At 42.1% G+C, this 19,799-nt stretch overlaps 1 protein-coding gene across 1 annotated transcript in view; it reads left to right on the top strand.

Moving 5' to 3' along the window:
* The window catches only part of LOC126482228 (poly [ADP-ribose] polymerase tankyrase-1-like), a 28,573-nt gene extending 9,301 nt beyond the window's left edge, over nucleotides 1-19,272 (top strand). The window contains exons 3-4 of the mRNA XM_050106206.1: nucleotides 6,353-6,565; nucleotides 18,756-19,272. Of these exons, the coding sequence (XP_049962163.1) occupies nucleotides 6,353-6,565; nucleotides 18,756-19,272 (730 nt within the window). The remainder of the gene's footprint in view (nucleotides 1-6,352; nucleotides 6,566-18,755) is intronic.
* The last annotated feature ends 527 nt before the right edge of the window (nucleotides 19,273-19,799 follow it).

Raw genomic sequence — 19,799 nt, 5'->3', positions numbered from 1 at the left:
CTGGACCTGAAGACTTGCCCGCATCAAGCGATTTGAGTTGCTTCGCAGCCCCTAAGGTATCTACTTCTAAGAAACTCATGCTAGCAGCTGTTCGTGTTTCAAATTCTGGAATATACCATTCGTCTTCCCTGGTGAAGGAATTTCGGAAAACTGCGTTCAATAACTCCGCTTTAGTGGCACAGTCGTCGGTAACAGTAACATCGGCACTGCGCAGCGAAGGTATTTACTGCGTCTTGCCGCTTGTGTACTTCACATACGACCAGAATTTCTTCGGATTTTGTACCAAATTTCGAGACAATGTTTCGTTGTCGAACCTATTAAAGGCATCTCGCATTGAAGTCCGTGCCAAATTTCGCTCGTCTGTAAATTTTAGCCAATCTTCGGGATTTCGCGTTCTTCTGAACTTCGCATGCTTTTTCCGTTGCCTCTGCAACACCGTTCGGACCTGTTTTGTGTACCACGGGGGATCAGTTCCATCTCTTATCAATTTATGAAGTATGAATCTCTCAATTGCTGTTGCTACTATATCTTTGAATTTGAGCCACATCTCGTCTACATTTGCATAGTCAGTTCGGAAGGAATGGAGATTGTCTCTTAGGAATGCTTCTAGTGACACCTTATCCGCTTTTTTAAATAAAATTATTTTGCGTTTGTTTCTGGTGGATTTGGAAGAAACGGTATTGAGCCTAGCTACAACGACCTTGTGATCACTAATCCCTGTATCAGTCATGATGCTCTCTATTAGCTCTGAATTGTTTGTGGCTAAGAGGACAAGTGTGTTTTCGCAACCATTTACAATTCGCGTGGGTTCGTGGACTAACTGCTCGAAATAATTTTCGGAGAAAGCATTTAGGACAATCTCGGAAGATATTTTCTGCCTACCACCGGTTTTGAACAAGTATTTTCGCCAACATATCGAGGGAAGGTTGAAGTCCCCACCAACTATAACCGTATGAGTGGGGTATTTATTTGTTACGAGACTCAAATTTTCTCTGAACTGTTCAGCAACTATATCATCGGAGTCTGGGGGTCGGTAGAAGGAGCCAATCATTAACTTAGTTCGGCTGTTAAGTATAACCTCCACCCATACCAATTCGCACAGAGTGTCTACTTCGACTTCACTACAAGGTAAACCACTACTGACAGACACAAACACTCCACCACCAATTCTGCCTAATCTATCTTTTCTGAACACCGTCTGAGACTTCGTAAAAATTTCTGCAGAACTTATTTCAGGCTTTAGCCAGCTTTCTGTACGTATAACGATTTCAGCTTCTGTGCTTTCTATTAGCGCTTGAAGCTCAGGGACTTTCCCAGCACAACTACAACAATTTACAACTACAATTCCGACTGTTCCTTGATCCAAGCACGTCCTGTATTTGCCATGCACCCTTTGAGATTGCAGCCCACCCCGTACTTTCCCGAGGCCTTCTAACCTAAAAAACCGCCCAGTCCACACCACACAGCCTCCGCTACCCGTGTAGCCATCAGATGAGTGTAGTGAACTCCTGACCTATTCAGCGGAACCCGAAACCCCACCACCCTATGGCGCAAATCAAGGGTCATGCTCAAAAGTAGCCAAAAACCTGAACCACATTCCGTCTGGTTTGTGTGCGACCCACGTAACATAACTGCCTTGCAGTTTGTCTGCTCTCTTTCTGGTACAGTCGTTTCACTATATAAAATTATTACTACAAGAGACCAATAAAGAAAACTGCTCTCTAAGGCTACCAGTCCAGATAAAAACTAATACCACGATAACGTAAATATCAGGAAACCCTTTTCAAGTTTCAGGTTCAGATTACATGCTTCTGTATTGGACTGGGACACAGGGCTCCAATCCCGTCACTATTGTCTCTGCTAACTAGCCACGAGAGATGTTAACTATCATTTCAGCCACAAGAACCCAACTTTGCTCAAGTTTAAACTTGATATGCCGTGGCCTAAAGTTTTATTTTGTGCAGAGATTCGAACCCAGCACTTATCGTCCTTGTTTTCCAGCCAGGAATAGATCTTGAGTATCTATTTATTTCACCAGTAGCGAGATGTGGCCGTATCTGAACTGGACGTTAAGTGACGAAAACTTTTGTGCTTACTGGGACTCGAACCCAGTACATAGTATCACTGTCAACTATATACAAAGAGACGTTGACTATCGAATTTTTTCACCATTAACTACAAGCTGAATGTATGGACCTGAATGATATCATAAAAAGTTCTGTGCCTGAGTGAGACTTGAAACCAGTACCAATCATTGTTGACAAATCATGCGGAAATGTTAAAAATCATAATTGCTTTTCATCTATGGTTTGCTGAAACGAGGCTGTTCGAAACCAGACATACGCCTTTCATGGAAATCTTGAGGAGTTTGTAATGTTGGGGAAACAACGAAACGATGAAACTCTGTCTTTCCAAAAGTGCCTAAACCGGTGAAAACAGATATCTGAGTTCCAATCACACTCCATGACGAATGTTTTTCAACATATAAAGTTCAAATACAGTAAGATATAAGTGCGCTGTGACCTTACATGAGGATTAGTTCATTATTAAAATAAGATTTCTGGTGTAACAAAGCTTACTGGTGGCAGAGTTTCTACTTGCCGTGACTTCTGCCTCTGTCATGACACAACCTGCACCGGCACTTCTCCTGTGGACAGCGAAGGGACATCACGTTTAACGTAGATTTGGAAACAAGGTGCAATCCCACGATATTGAACTGTCGTTACCAGAAGTGAAGAGAGTCTGTTTGTGCTTGTTAAAAGTGTCTGCCTGATGTGTGACTCGAACACGGACCTTAAGCAAAGACGGAAGCAGATCCCCGAACTACACCCAGTACTTGGTCATTGTTTTGTAGTAATTAGTGATGCTTCACATTGGATGAGCATTCTGATTCTCTGGAGGTTGATTTCAGCCTGCTCAAAACATTCATTCGACTTGATTTTGTAATCACTGAAATAAAATCACGCAACAGACAGCTTCACAAAGGTGCCAATTGGGTAGTATTTCGAAATTCCTGCGGTAGGTATTGTCTTCCAACTGAGGTGCTGCGATTTTGTACGAGTCTATAGTTACACCAACGACGCTGGATCAGACAAAACAGATTCGGCAACAAGTATCGAACAAATTTCCAGAACTTTCTCCAGATAGTGTTGGCGGATTTATAATTGCAGTAGGTTGCCGTTGTCTCAAGAGCTGTTTATTATTTTGTAGGGTTTTATTTTTGTGCCAGAGACTTGTAATTTTATTCTAAGAAGAAACGCGTTTAGTTTATAAGGATCGCCATTCATAGACAGTAATTACCGTTTTCTTAGAACGGGTTCGATGTCATTCTGGAAGTTTTGTTCTTTTATCATAATTTAAGGAAGACTTTTATTTTTTATGATAAAGTGTTACTAATTTACAAAGAAACTTTATTTATCCAGTATAATAGTTTTTTGAAGAGGTAATTCATTACTATTAATTCTTTTGTTATAATTAACATCGTTTACCTTGGCCAAAACGAGGCTTGCCTTTTTTATGAATTGCACGAGGAAAGATTTACCAAAGACTGCATGCTTGAGATGATGAAAACATTAACAAGACGGTGCTATAGGGGTGGAAAGAAGCTTTTTTCCTCTCCTTTTTTTTAAAAAAAATAAAGAGAATCTAACTTTGAATGTGGTGCAGAGTATACACAAAGGCCAGACATCGATAACACTTTTTGAACCACATTTGGCATTATATAATCGCGTAAGCAAGTGCATAGTGACTTCTTCTCACGTGGCACATTATATTGGTCTATGTAACCTATCAGAGAAAAACTGAGTTTGAGATTTCTTTGGCGTGTTGTCAAACGTATTGCTGTAAGTAATTTATCAATCGTATCTTTTTATTTGAGCTTCTGTATTGTTCTTTCCGTTAGTTAGTGAATGTTGTACATTGAAGGTTAGGAGAATTGTTTTAGCATTAGGAAATGGAGCGTGAAACAGAAAAATTCTAATATTTCTGACGGTTTTCCTCTTTGAACATATTGGAGGGTTGCAGGAGGTGGAGGCAGGTCGAAACATACGTACCGTCTACGTGGTAAGTGCACTGAAGAAGTAACGCCATAAAATAGTTTGATGACGAAATTGAAATTCCGACATTAGCCACAATTAGCCATCGAAATAAAATTCGGCGGTGACAAGTGAAAACTTATGGCTGAATCCAGGTCTCCCGCTTACATGAGCAGTCGCCTTAAGCGCTTCGGCTACACAACCAGTCTTCAGGGCCAACCCAAACTTCCGACTTACCGCTCCCTGTCCATTAGTCTCACTGTAGCAGCCTCACGCTGATCCCTGCAAGACACATAAATAGTTTTCTCGTTTAGAGTAGGTTTGTTTCTATCTGACTGTTTGCCAATAAGACCCAATCAGTCTGATGAGCTGTGACCATTTAACCTTTATGAGACTCTTGCATTCAATGGGCAATGTTGGGGGAAGAAAGAAATAAACAACGTAGGGTTGGAAGTTCCATCGACTGCAACACCTTCAGAGACAAAGCAGGAGCTACGACTGGCAAGGATGAGAAGATTTAACGAAAAAATGGGAAACCCCAACTAGGATGGTCAGGCAGGGGTTTGAACCACTGTGCATTAACTTCAGAATAAGAAAATAGTGGTTGGACATGATAAAAAAATATCTTAAGCAAAGGCCAGTATGATTTCTTATATATAAAGTTACATCTCTGGTGGCACGAAGAATGTGTTTTGTGTTAAGAAATGCACCCAAAGGGTGTGTCCATAGCGGTTGGCATCTATTGTTCAGAGGTTGTGTACAAAAAATTTTGTCGTGTCCTTCCAAATTGTAGCATACGCACGCCAAACGAAACGAGAAAAGCAATTATGATTTTTAGCGTCCTTGTGTGTGTTGTCAGCAATACCTATCTGTGCCGGTCTCGACTCCTTCAGGCACAGAATTTTTCACATCATTTCAGCTACATAAATTCTTCACTGGTTACTGGCGAAAAAGTATTCAGTAGTCAATGTCTCTTTGTGTGTGGTCAATTGTAAATACAGGGTTCGAGTCCCAGTCAGCAGATAACTTTTCATCGCGTTATATCCAGTTCATAAATGTACACATCTCGCTACTGGTGAAATAAACCAATATTTAATACGTATTTGAGGCTAGAAAAAAAATTGCATTAGGTGCACAGTTCGAGACGCAGTAAGGCAAAACTATTGGGTTGGTGTACACGTTCGTAGCGTTTTTCCATAAGTTTAATAAACACAACAGATACCTAAAACAGAGACTTTATTCATCAATAAAATATTCCCCTTCACTGTTTACAACAGTCTGCAACTTCTGGGGCCACTTTTCGATTACGCGACCGTGGAAATCACGTGGTTTCAAGACGAAGAATTCGTCGACCCCTGTTCGGAGAGCATTTTCATCTGGAAATGTAGTTCCTTGGAGGTTGTTCGATAGAGAAGGTGAAAATGCGAGGGAGATGAATAAGGTGGTTACGGAAAGATTACCCTACCCAGCTCCTGTGTAGTGTTCTTTGTCAGTCGGCCGTTGTTGTGGAGTAGCATCATTTTACGTACACTCCCTGGTCGTTGTTCTTGGATTACGTCTCGGTTGTTGAAAATAAATGTCAGCAGTGGCGGTTACACTCCAGCGAAGCAAGTCGTAGTATACCACACCGTCACTGTTCCACCAGATGCATAACATTATATTTTGTGGATGCACACTCTTCTTTGTAGAGGGAGTTTCTGCTCTATTTTGGCTCAACGATTCCTTTCTTTGCATTATGATAAAATAATGAGACCATTTCCCATGAACAGGCTAGGAATGGTGGGTGTGGTTTACGAGCCATTTGATGACGAGCAAGCAGAGATGCACATGGCCACCTGGTGAGTTTTGTGATTTTGACTTAGAGAGTTCTGAAATGAAATTTATTGTAACAAATGGTTTTCACAAGTGGTCTCTTGTAGTAATCGTTTTGTATAACCAAATGACTGTACCGAAATGAGAGCAAACTGCAAGACGCATACGTAATGTGGGTTGCAAGCAAATCTGGCAGAACAGAATTCAGGTGTTCTGGATACTTATGAGGTTAATAGTACCTGAGCTGCTCTGTCCAGTAATTCTGTAATTAAGTTTTACATAAGTGTTGGGAATTGTGTGTACCTTTCTTTGTACTTGATGATGATGATGATGATAATGATGATGTAGTGAGCAACTGCTGTGGGGAACTCAGGTGGTCAGTCGTTTGCATTAACTGGATCCCTACTCTCATTGTCGGCGTATATTCTACCTTTGTGTGGACAGCCCCTCAGCAGTACCGGCTGCAATGAGCCACTCACATTGCGCCTCTCTCTTTGCGTGTGCAGATTACCAGCCGCTACACAGCTTAGGCACACCACTGCCACCACCGCCACCATCACCACCGGCATGGCCGCCACCACCGCCAACACAGCCGCCATCACCAACACCGCCACCACCGCCACGACCTCTGCCGTCACAGCCCACCAGACTCTTGCTGCAGCTGCAGCTGCACCGCCCACGACTCCTCCACCTCATGAAGGCACTGTCTCTCGGATGCGGTGAGTTCCCTAGCTACACACATACACACACACCACACCACACACACACACGCACGCACACACACACACACACACACACACACACACACACACACACACACACATATTACTATTGTGTTGCAGAGAAGGTAGAAAAATTGAAACAGGAAATGTAAAGGCTCAACCTAGATTCAATGAGGGTCAGCAAAGTGAATTGGAAACAAAAGCAGGACATATTGTCAGATGAATAATGAGGTTGGAACCATAGGATGTGTTGCGTCTAGGCAAGACAGCCTAGACACAATGAGAGGAAGCCGAAAGGCACGCGCTTAAACTCACGCAGGCTGGCGTGAGGTCTGAAACAGGATACGTAATGAATGCTATAAAGAAAAGTACGTAGCTGCTGGAATACTTAACTTTAATCCACAATTGGTGAACATTGGTCTTGTAGATACAGTATTATCATTTCAATATATCTTGGTGATGGCGCCTTGCTAGGTCGTAGCAATTGACTTAGCTGAAGGCTATGCTAACTATCGTCTCGGCAAATGAGAGCGTATTTGTCAGTGTGGCGTCGCTAGCAAAGTCGGCTGTACAACTGGGGCGAGTGCTAGTACGTCTCTCTAGACCTGCCGTGTGGTGGTGCTCGGTCTGCGATCACTGACAGTGGCGACACGCGGGTCCGACTTATACTACCGGACCGCGGCCGATTTAAAAGCTACCACCTAGCAAGTGTGGTGTCTGGCGGTGACACCACAGGATGAGGACATTGTATCAGGAGAGAAAGGTTAATTAAGAACAGGTAAGTAGGTAGCGAGTTATTGAGTAAGTTTAGTGATTTAGTCTCACCAAAATCAGCAAATTAATGTGATAAGTAATTCAGGCATTTAAGCCGATGTCATACACAGAAACTCTAGTGACAGAGACTGTAGTGTTGGTAGAAGAGCCAACACTGTTTTTCTAGAGGAGGCCGAAATGCACGCGTTTAATTACACGCTGACTGGCGTGAGGTCTGGAACAGGACAATATCCTGAGAATTGCAAATAAAGTACGTAGTTGATATAATACTTAACTTTAATCCACAATTGTAGAACATCGCTCTTGATGATACATGCTTCACATAATAAATATCAATTGAATACGGCGCCTTGCTAGGTCGTAGCAAATGTAGCTGAAGGCTATGCTAACTATCGTCTAGGCAAATGAGAGGGTATTTGTCAGTGAACCATTGCTATGAACGTCGGCTGTACAACTGGGCGAGTGCTAGTACGTCTCTCTAGACCTGCCGTGCGGTGGCGCTCGGTCTGCTATCACTGACAGTGGCGACACGCGGGTCCGGCGTATACTAATGGACCGCGGCCGATTTAAAGGCTACCACCTAGCAAGTGTGGTGTCTGGCGGTGACACCACAGAGAGTATGTCTGTGTATGTGTAACTCTCTAAGTAAAAAGAGACGAACTTCTAATACTCGTGGACTATTGGAATAGTCTAGTAGCGGTCAGATAAACACATGTTTATGAAACCATTTGGGGTAGTTAGTAGTAATTAGAGAGGAGAAGGAATCCTAGAATTCAGCATTAAATTTCTGCTAGTAACGTGAAACACACTCACCTAGAATCTAAACAGAAGCATTTGTCAGCAGAGGCTCAGTTGTAAGGGTGTGGACCACATTGGTTGCACAGCCATAGTTTGGCGTAACAGCCAATCTCAGTAACCACACAGAGGCAAAGCAAAACCTCTGCCTACTGTAGATGATGTTTCTGTCTGTCTGAAAAACAGATTTAGAGTGCCAAGAGCGCCCAAAGTCCTCAATTGTTTGTGGTATGCATTCCTATCTCTGTCTTGCCCTATACTTTTAACCCTCTACAGCTCCCTCTAGTACTGTGACAATTATTCCCTGATGTCTTCACATATAGCCTATTATTCTGCCCCTTCTTCTTGTCACAGTTTTACATATATCGCCATCCTCAATTATTCTGCAGAGCTCGTCCACAGTTCCTCTCATAATCCATACAGTACTGAGCTCCAAACGTACATTCAGATATTTCTGCCCCAAATTAAGGCCCGCCTTTGTTACCGGTAGTCTTGTTTTGCGAGTGTATCCACTTTTCTCTCTGTGGCATTATTCCTTACAAAACCTCGCTTTGTCCCTCAGTGTAAATTGGCTTCACAGGTACCAGAATCCCTATAATTCGTCTTCTTCGTGGTCCCTAATTTTGATGTTAAGTTTGCTACCAACGTTATATGTGCTACTACTGAATACTTTCCTCTTTCTTCTGTTCATAATTCTTAATTCGGTGCTCGTTCGACAGTTTATTACATTCAGCGACTCCAGTAATTCTTTCTCGCGTTCAGTGAGCATAGCAATACCACCAACGAATTGCGTCAATGAAATCCTTTTCACCCGAAATTTTAATAATATCTAGGAAGTTTCTTGAGCTCCATCAACGATTCTTTGGTGTTCAGTTTGAATATTTCTGCTGTTGTGTATAGGGATCCTGCATACTCGAGTTGCTAGACAAACGATCAAACAACTCGTATTAATAAGTTTTACATCAAAAGACAATTACAACAACTTCACTTTGATATGTGTCGTGAGCAAAGTGTGACATACAGAATAATCAGTCTTCTTCATAATAGACGAACACAACTCTGTGCTACATAGAGAGTGCTAACGAAATGGCTAACAAAAATGTTCAAATGGCTCTAAGCACTATGGGACTTAACATCTGAGGTCATCAGTCCCCTACACTTAGAAACAACTTAAACCTAACTAACCTAAGGACATCACCACATCCATGCCCGAGGCAGGATTCGAACCTGCGACCGTAGCAGGCGCGTGGTTCCACACTGAAGCGCCTAGAACCGCTCGGTCACAACGGCCGGCAAATGGCTAACACTGAAACTGCTATCCAAGAGGGCTCCCACCAGTCGGGCGCCGCGCTTATGTTGTCTTCACGTAAGGGCCGCTGCTGTAGCGTTGTCGTCCTGGAGGGAGGTCAGTCAGCGTGCGATTGGCTGACTTCTTCTCATAGCCTTCTTTTTCCTGTATTCCCGACTGGCGTGCCGGGGCTGACTTTACGCCATAACATGTGCACACTACCTACCTCCCTAGCCTGCATCATGATTGAACAGAGTATCCGCCTCCATAGCTGAGTGGTCAGTGCAGAGAATGCCATGAGAGGGGCCCGGGTTCGATTCCCGCCTAGGTCAGTGGTGATTTTCTCCACGTGGGGACTGGGAGTTGTGAAGACTTGCACCAGGCGACCGGCCCACCCAACGGGAGGCCCTCGCCACACGACAATCTTTTTTTATTTTTATTTTATTATTTTTTTTTGTTGTTGATCAGAATACTATTGGTTAATGTACATATTCTATGTTATCTGCTGTTCTCTAGGTCTGATACCTAATTTTTAAAATTTCGTACTTTTTCACTGTTTCACGTTGTCAAAAGCCATTTAAATACGACAAATCCAATATTCTTTTTATTTTTCTTACACATTATTTCCACTATCAAGTCGAAGGTCGGATCAGCCTCTCTGGATCCTTAACTCGAAATTTAGCGTCCTCTAACAGGTCCTCAGCTGTGTCTTAAATTCTTCTGCACATTATTTTATTCTTGTCAGTAATTTGGATTCATGAACTGTTTAGCTTGTTGAGCGGAAGCTTATTAGCCCTTTTTCGCTTCCAGAATGTCTGGGTGACCTTTTTCTGATAGTCTGTTGTTATGACTCCCTTCTCATGGATTCTACAGGCAAACCTGAATAGTCATTTGATTGTCACCCTCCCCAACGATCATGAAAGTTCCGAAGGAATGTTATCTAACCATTCTGCCTTGTTTGTGTGCAAGTTTTGCAAAGCTTTGTTAAATTCTGAGTCTAATGGTCAGTCACCTACATTTTCCAATTAGGCTTCCATTTCTTCTTCTATCACATCATCTGCTACTTCCTCCCATTCTTAGAGGTCTTTAATGTATTGTTTTCTACCATTTACTCTCTCCTCCGCGTTTAACAGTGGAATTCCTTTCGAACCCTTGTTGACATCTTTGTATTTGATTTCACTGAAGGTGAATGTGTCCTACCTGTCTATGATAATTCCTTTTTCGATTTCTTTTAATTCTTCCTGCAGTCCTTCTACTTTTATTTCCCTCAAACTTCCGATTGATTTCATTCTTTAGTGAGCCGCAATGCTGAATTTCTATCTTTTTCAAAATATTTTTATAATTTTTCTTTTCTTTAAACAGTTTAACTACTTTTTCCGTTTGCCAAGGGTTCTTCAGAAATCCTTTCCAGGTACCGACATTTGTCTGTCAAACTTTGGTTGTTGGCCTACTACTATGAGGCTGTAGATAATGCGGAAATGAATGCCTTAGTTGGAAGTTCAACCAAACAGCGGTTGACGTCTCTGAAAACTCCCATTCTATTTCTCAGTACTTCAGTATCCAATTTATTTACACATTGATTCCTCGTAAACCTTCTTTTAAGCTTCGCTTTACTCATCATCATAACTAAACTGTGACCTGACTCTACATCCTTTCCTGCGTACGCTTTACAATTCAGTATGTGATTTCAGAATGTATGTCTCGTCGTGATGTACTCCAGTTGGAATCGTCTTCACCAAGTACTTCTGCCTCCCCTCTTAAAAGCCGAAAACACTCAGACACGGAAAGAGTCATACGAATGTACAGGGTGTACACTTGCAGCAAATCTGCCATCCAGAACATGTGTTGGAATGGTGCAGGAGGTCTCTCCCTCAGGGAATAGAAGCTGCTAATGAAAGAGCTGCTAATTAAAGAACAGGTCCCAGGAAATACACTTGAGTGCTGATTGTACATGGTAAACCAAATTTCTTTAAATGTTTTCGAGAAGTGCTGCCCCACAGCTCGTAAAAATTCGAAAACTGATTGTTAAATTAAAAATTTCATTAGCGGCTTGAGGTGGTAATCAAGACTTTTTCAGTCGTAAAATGTCACTGATCCTTATCAGTTGACTGTCTTCTACCGTTATAACAGCTATAAAGTTGTACACATGCATTTACCAACCATGATGGATTGACTGTACAGCTTGTGGGACCTAAGGTGTCGACGAATTTAACATACAGCTGAGCAAATTTTTTCCTGTGACAGATTAAGTATGATCTATAACGAGGCAACAAACAGCTGCTGTTGAATTGTGATCCGCAAATGAACTTTACAGTCTGTAGCACGCATAAGACAAAAAATGAATTACAACAGCTACTGAAGATTTGGGTCATTCAAATAATTCCCACCGATCATGATCTATGGCGTTTAGGCTGCCGTCGGTGAATCCGGAAAGTATTCATATTTACGATTTAGCTTCGATCTCTATTTACAGAAATGCAAATAAAGTTCGTTCCTGTTCTGTGTCTTTGAAAAGGAAGTAGAAGACGCTCAGTATACATCTAAGCGAGGAAACGTTTTTCCTGCCACTAAATATAGACGTGACAACATCCCACAATACTTTTGGCAACACTGACCTTCGACTTAGTTCCTGTAGTGGCAGATAATAATCCTGATACATTCGCTTGATATTTTCCTGTCATTTTGATTAAATATTCTGGGTGGTTATCCCGTAAGGGGTGGTACAGGTTAGAACTTGTATGTTTTCGAGACCAGGAAGCTCTTTCCAAGTTGAAACTACAACCACTTTCGTCTTTTACACTGAAAATTATCCAACTCGCCCATCATTGAGGCAAGGAAAGAGCTCCGCGTGACAGTTGTCCGCTAGCTCAGGGGTGAAATGTTAATCCTCCAAAGGGCCGTCTGTTCTAGCAGTCGGTTAAAATCTCGCTGGAAACAAAAGTTGTACTTCTGAGAAAAATTATCCTCAGGCAGATCGACAGTAAGCAAAAAATCTTTCTCCCACATAAGTTTTCTTCCTACCTTGATTCAGTGCATTGTAGATCTATAAGTGAAAAACTTTCAGATATACGAACTTGTTATTGCTGATTTTTCTGCTTTAATAGAGATACTCTTTAGTTTTCTATGCAGAATCAAATGTAGTGACTTGACTGGGGTACTGAATAATTTGAAAACTTGATTTCGTTACTTGTGTGCACACAGTGCTACTTTTCCATACTTTCGTGGTTGCCCTGTAACGCAACTTCATTATGACTGTGGGCTACACATAGTCAAAGTTGTTTTTACACAGAAAGTGCACAATATCTTGCCAATTCGTGACGATTTATGGGCGTTTGTGTTATATGAAATTTATTTTATTGTAGAGGACTTTCGTTGTAAGGTTGGCAAGATAAGTTGCAATTCATTTCTTTTAGTACAGCGTTCACTTTATTGCGTTTTTTTCGTTGTTTTAATGAACGCGACAGATAAACATAAGAAATACGTTACATCAGCAATATGGTCTCTCGCGTTATCTAACATTATCGAACTTGCACCGTACTCATTCGCTTGTTTCATTTTCTTCGCCGCTTTTTGAGTGTTTTTTCCTTTGCTCTTCCATAAGATTTCCTTGCACTACTTGCTTTTATGATTTGAAACTGTTCGTTATTCGCAGTGTATGAAAAGTTCTTATGGATGTTGGTGTCTCCTAATCGGTGTTACGCTGTATTCTTATTGGTGTTATTATGTAGGCGATGCCAATGAAATCATTCTTAAGGAAATCTGCTTCAAGTGAACAATGTGAATAAGAATGTTGTTTAGTCATAATATTAACAGTGTCAGGTAGCCCTAAAAAAAAAGCGAACCAAAACCACTTCTGGTGAATGAGCTGTATGTCTACAGTACACGTAAGACACAAAAACAGAAGTAGGTACAAAAGTTAAATTTACTGACGAGGTGGACCATCCAAATAATTCCCTCTGGTCTTTATTTATGATGTTTGATTTACAGTCGCTGAGTCTGAATATTATTCGCAACTGTGGTGTAGGTCGAAATCAAAGTTTCATAAATGCGAATGAAACACCGTGGGCTATGTTTCAAAACTTTCGATTGCCGGTAACGCGGTAGCAGCTTTGCCGCGTTTCCGAAAGTCGTGCTTCCCTAGTGCTAGCCAGCTCAGTACAGCAGCTGAGCAAACGTATTCTCCCTGTTGCTAATCTAATGCAGAATTGGTAACATTGTAGAATACATTTGGCAACTACGTGATCGTCTCTTTACTTCCTGGTGTGGTTCAGAATCGTTCTGTTAAATTCACCTGATATTTTGTTGTCACGTTTGATACATAATCTGACTGATTCTCACGTAAGATTTATCAGTGGGGTGTCAAATTTATGATGTGATCCCAGAAAGGTCATTCCATACAGAATAAACGACGGTCTCATATTTAACGTTACTTAAGCCTCACTATTACTGAAGAATATCGCAGTGAGAGCGCACTAGTAACAGCAGTGGCTCGCTAGCTAAATTTCGGTCAGAGAGTTAGGTGCCCTCTGTAATACAAAAAACTGGTTGTCATATGGAGGTCTGTCCCAAACAAATGTAAGGAACATTAGCGAACAAAATGAGATTGAAAGAAATGGTAACGTGGATGCTTTGTGTGGGGAACGCTGCATTGGCTCCAGGTTCTATCCGCGCGAGAAGCCTGAATTAACGTCACCTTCTTAAAGAGTCATCGCAATTTAAGTATAGTACCCCCTTGATCTAAAGGTGAAAAATTTAAGAAATTGTGACCTTGTACCCTTTTCGAAAATTATATTTTCCTGCTGATAACGACATAAATCTCAATTTTTTGAATACACAATTTAGTTGATTACGTGTGTCATTGAATAATTTATTAACTGAGTTTCTTTTTGGGTTTACTCTCACTGCAAAGTTTATATATTTTTGTTGTAATCGCGAAATGCTTCTTGGGTAGGACACAGGGCAGGCCATATGGGGGACAAAAGTACATAATAACTTGCTAATGCGTGTTGTTTTGTGCAGGCTCGTGTTACAGATACTATCTGATTTATTAACTTAGGCTTTGGCCATAAGCGTCTTCTGGCAAGCTGTAGTTAATATGTATTAGAGGAGAACATATTTTTATAGCGTTTCTTGTTGTGTTTATAACAAAACAAAAACACAAGATATAAACTAATCGTCAACAATATATTCCTAACTTCCCCATTAAGTATAACAGTTTGACAATGGTGATGCAGTTTATGGATTTCTCACCAGTAGAGAGCTACTGGTTTTGAGATCTAGATGTCGATAATCCAGGTTTAAACTACTTTTTCGTCCACAAAGAAATGTTCTTGATGACTGTTCGATAACAAGCGAGTAAGATTGACTCCTGAGGGCGCTAAACCTGAAGAAGTAGTGCGATGTGGATTGCTTTCCAGCCAAACTCCTGGACACTTTGTTTTGTGAAGTCAGCAGAGTGTAGACGGGCGTTACTGTGCAGCAGCAACACCACCTGCCGTTTCCCTGGTCGCTTTTCGTATCTTGCGACCGCAAGGCGTCTCTGGTGTTGAGACAGATCGTAACTACGATGGACATATCACTGGGATGCAGTTCCTTACACAAAACGTCTTATTTGCGCCAGTAGATGCATAACGTTACATTTTAATTGACCCATACTGGCCTCTACTTCTGATTTTTTTATTGGCGCCAGACATTATTTTCTTCTTATGAGGTTAAATCACAGTGCTGTCCGTTATTTTCTTTCTCTTTCTTTAATTGTAGTTCGCCTGCCTGACAGACGGTCTGTTAACATCTCTTTTTCAGGAACGTTATCAGGAACTGCTAGAGGTATCAAGTTGAAATTTGAGTCAAATACTAATCTCTACGGTCTTTGGTGGTGCAAAAATTTAGGATTCTTAGTCAATACAATAAAATGATACGGCCATATTTATCACATATTTTGACACTCGAAAACTCAGTCATGCAATCCGACAGATGGAGAGCTACACAACTGGCCATTAAAATTGCTACACCAAGAAGAAAAAATGCAGATGATAAACGGGTATTCATTGGACAAATATATTATACTAGAACTGACATGTGATTACATTTTCACGCAATTTGGGTGCATAGATCATGAAAAATCAGTACCCAGAACAACCATCTTTGGCCGTAATAACGGCCTTGATACACCTGGGCATTGAGTCAAACAGAGCTTGGATGGCGTGTACAGGTACAGCTGCCCACGCAGCTTCAACACATACCACAGTTCATCAAGAGTAGTGACTGGCGTGTTGTGACGAGACAGTTGCTCGGCCACCATTGACCAGACGTTCTCAATTGGTGAGAGATCTGGAGAATGTGCTGGCAAGGGCAGCAGTCGAACATTTTCTGTATCCAGAAAGGCCAGTACAGGACCTGCAACATGCGGTCGTGCATTATCCTACTGAAATGTAGGGTTTCGCAGGGATCGAATGAAGGGTAGAGCCACGGGTCGTAACACATCTGAAATGTAACGTCCACTGTTCAAAGTGCCGTCTATGCGAACAAGAAGTGACCGAGACGTGTAACCAATGGCACCCCATACCATCACGCCGAGTGATACGCCAGTATGGCGATGACGAATACACGCTTCCAATGTGCGTCCACCGCGCTGTCGCCAAACACGGATGTGACCATCATGATGCTGTAAACAGAACCTGTATTCATCTGAAAAAATGACGTTTTGCCATTCGTGCACCCAGGTTCGTCGTTGAGTATACCATCGCAGGCGTTCCTGTCTGTGATGCAGCGTCAAGGTTAACCGCAGCCATGGTCTCCGAGCTGATAGTCCATGCTGCTGCAAACTTCGTCGAACTATTCGTGCTGATGGTTGTTGTCTTGTAAACGTCCCCATCTGTTGACTCAGAGATCGAGACGTGGCTGCAGGATCCTTTATGGCCATGCGGATAAGATGCCTGTCGTCTCAACTGCTAGTGATACGAGACCGTTGGGATCCAGCACGGCGTTCCGTATTACCCTTCTGAACCCACCGATTCCATATTCTGCTAACAATCATTGGATCTCGACCAACGCGAGCAGCAGTGTCGCGATACGATAAACCGCAATCTCGATAGGCTACAGTCCGACCGTTATCAAAGTCGGAAACGTGATGGTACGCATTTCTCCTTCTTACACGAGGCATCACAACAACGTTTCACCAGGCAACGCCGGTCAACTGCTGTTAGTGTATGAGAAATCGGTTGGAAACTTTCGTCATGTCAGTACGTTGTAGGTGTCGCCACCGGCGCCAACCTTGTGTGAATGCTCTGAAAATCTAATCATTTGCATATCACAGCATCTTCTTCCTGTCGGTTAAATTTCGCGTCTGTAGCACGTCATCTTCGTGTTGTAGCAATATTAATGGCCTGTAGTGTACATAGATGTCGGTGTTGGTGGCCTAGGGGGTCTCCATGGTAGCTCAGAGTGCTTGCTCAGGTGGCTGGCCGATCTCCGTAAAAAAAGAAAATGGCTGAAGTATTCAACGATGAAGTTGAAGGTTTTAAATGTTCGAATGTGTTTGATATCTTATGGGACTTAACTGCTAAGGTCATCAGTCCCTAAGCTTGCACACTACTTAACCTAAATTATCCTAAGGACAAACACACACACCCATGCCCGAGGGAGGACTGGAACCTCCGCCGGGATCAGCCGCACAGTCCATGACTGCAGCGCCTTAGACCGCTGAAGGTTTGTGGCGTGGTGTCCACACAGACAAAATTATGAGAACAGTGACGCACAATATGGAAAAAAGCTGCAAAGTGCGTGCCTGCAAACAGAGAAGTCACCGGATCGGGTCTTGGACAGGTCACGGATTTTTCAGTCTCCCGTCTCATCTTGTCTTGACTTCGGATTCCAAGTTAAACAGATAAACTTCCCGAATAAATAATAGTACTATTTATTATAATATTATTACTATTATATGCGAACATAATCTAAGTTTTGACAGAACCCTCAGAGCACGAGCTCTGCTCGCCCATTTCTAGTTTTTTTAAGTAAAATCTACTGTCGTGCATTAGATACACCAATACTCTTCGCACTTTGTCATCGTGCTACTGCTTAAAAATGACCATTTCTGGCGTTTGGTTGTGCTTATTTAACCATTCGATTAAGTGGTCAGTTCCAATATTCGGTCAACACAAATTTCATGCCACCTCATTTCAAGTTTAAACATGCACATGCTTTGTTACTTGTGACCATATTTAAAATATTTTGTTTTTAGTTGTATTCCCAGCAAAAAAAATTTCGTCGTATAATTTCAAGGTGAAAATTTCCTTTTGCAATGGCATTTATAGTAATAAATTTGAATTTACTAACGTAATGGCTGCGTAATCTCTAATAACATGTTTTCTGGTATTTGCATTCTCGTGGTATTACTTTGCTTCTAGACTGATAGCCATGCAGAGCAGTTGTCTCTTGTGCCCTCTTGCAGTAGCCATTTTGAATAGGTAAGCAACTGTACTGAAGAGAGAGCAGAGGATCTGTGTTTTGTGGTTTGCATACAAATCAGGCAAAATACAATTCAGGTCTTTCAGATACTTTGACCCTGACAGAACATGTTAAACACATGTGCATATGGTATCAGACACACCCATCCACACACACACAAACACACATACACACATACAACCATACACACACACACACACACACACACACATACACACACACACACACACACACACACACACACACACACACACACATACACAGTTTTTTATGGCGGAGGTATGGTCAACTCCCTCTTTGTTATGTCTGAAATGTTTCGACCAAATCTTCGTCAGCGTGTAAGAAACTTTCAGTATTGGTGAGGCTGTGCCAAGAAACTGGCCAATAATTATATTGAAATTTTTTTGGCTGCATATCAAGGAAGTGGTTCTCTGCAAAATGGGAGATGGGATTATTCTTATGTATGACCTCTGGCAGCTAAGCTGCTCACAGAAAATTAGTATTATTTGCAAGAAGCATGTGTTATAGTGGATGTGAGTGATGGGTTAGCTACAGCATTCTGAGATCAAAGGTGACTTCCAGGAATCAATGTGATAAAATGTGACAACATAATTACTTCAGTGGTTGTATACAGCAATTTTTAATGAACGATGAATGAAGATTTTTTGTAAGTGGGCTAAAATTGCTGCACCTTAATACACACAGAGTTCCAGACTGTTTTGTATTGTAGAAGTGGGATGTATTAGATTTGTTCCAGGACAGATCTGTATTCAGAACAGTTCTTTTTTCTTGTATCGCAGTTTTCCTCATTATATGTGTGTTGGTGTTTGGAGTAGGGAGTTGGCATGTCTGTGTTTTGTGCAGGAGCCTCTCTGGAGAGCAGAGAGTATGGAGGCTGATCCAGGCGGCTCGGCAGGGGGCAGTATGGGAGCTAAGGGCACTGCTCGCAGTGGGGGCGGACGTGGGGGCGATGGGTGGAGGTGGGTGGACCGCCCTGCACTGGACAGCATGGGAGGGACATGTGGAGACGGCGAGGTGCCTACTGGAGGCCGGGGCGCCAGTGGACGCCTGGGACGACGGTCTGAAGAGGACGCCTCTGTTCTGTGCTGCACAGAGGGGCCATGCAGCTGTGACGCAGCTGCTGCTATCGGCCTCCGCCGACCCAAACTTCAAGGATGTGGATGGGTGGACGCCGTTGCACTTTGCAGCTCAAGGTGGCAGCCCAGAAGTGGCAGCTGCACTGCTCGAGGCGGGGGCCGACCAGGAAACCAGAAATGATGATGGGGACACAGCCCTGGACATCGCCAGGCAGTGTAACAGGCGGCAGCTGATCGAGATGCTGTCATCAGGCAGCCAGTCCAAAAAACTCCCTCTGCAATAAAACTAAAACAGGCTCTCCACATCTTGATGTTTTTTAAATAAAGAATTCAAAACGTCAATCCTATTCTCACTCACTAATTGTACCTCTCCTCTAGTAGAGTACTATATACAAATACTATACTAACACTGTGGTAAATTTGAAACAATGTTAGATAAGAGTAAATTAATTCAAGTAACAACATGCAACCTTTCTCTCAAGAAAAATGTCTCGAGTACACTCCTAGATTAAACTTTGCAAATGTCAGCAAGAACTGAAAAATAACTCAGTTCATTACAAATAAATACCACTACTTCATAACATCTGAAGACTCAAAAGTAGTTCACACCAGCCTACAAGGTGTTACAGCAGACTATTGTAATTAGTAGTATACAGAGATCTCTGCTATATGAGTTCTATCAGAAGAATTTTCATGTCTGATATCAGACTCAATTTACTTCTGTATATTGAGCAAACATTTGACAGTACTGTACTTCCTGTGTTTCATTATGGTGTGAACTTAGTAGCAAGCACTTATCATCAGGAATTAT

This window comes from Schistocerca serialis, chromosome 5 (genome assembly GCF_023864345.2).
Source record: "Schistocerca serialis cubense isolate TAMUIC-IGC-003099 chromosome 5, iqSchSeri2.2, whole genome shotgun sequence".
NCBI classification, from domain to species: domain Eukaryota; kingdom Metazoa; phylum Arthropoda; class Insecta; order Orthoptera; family Acrididae; genus Schistocerca; species Schistocerca serialis.
This window is presented reverse-complemented; position numbering and strand designations above follow the sequence as displayed.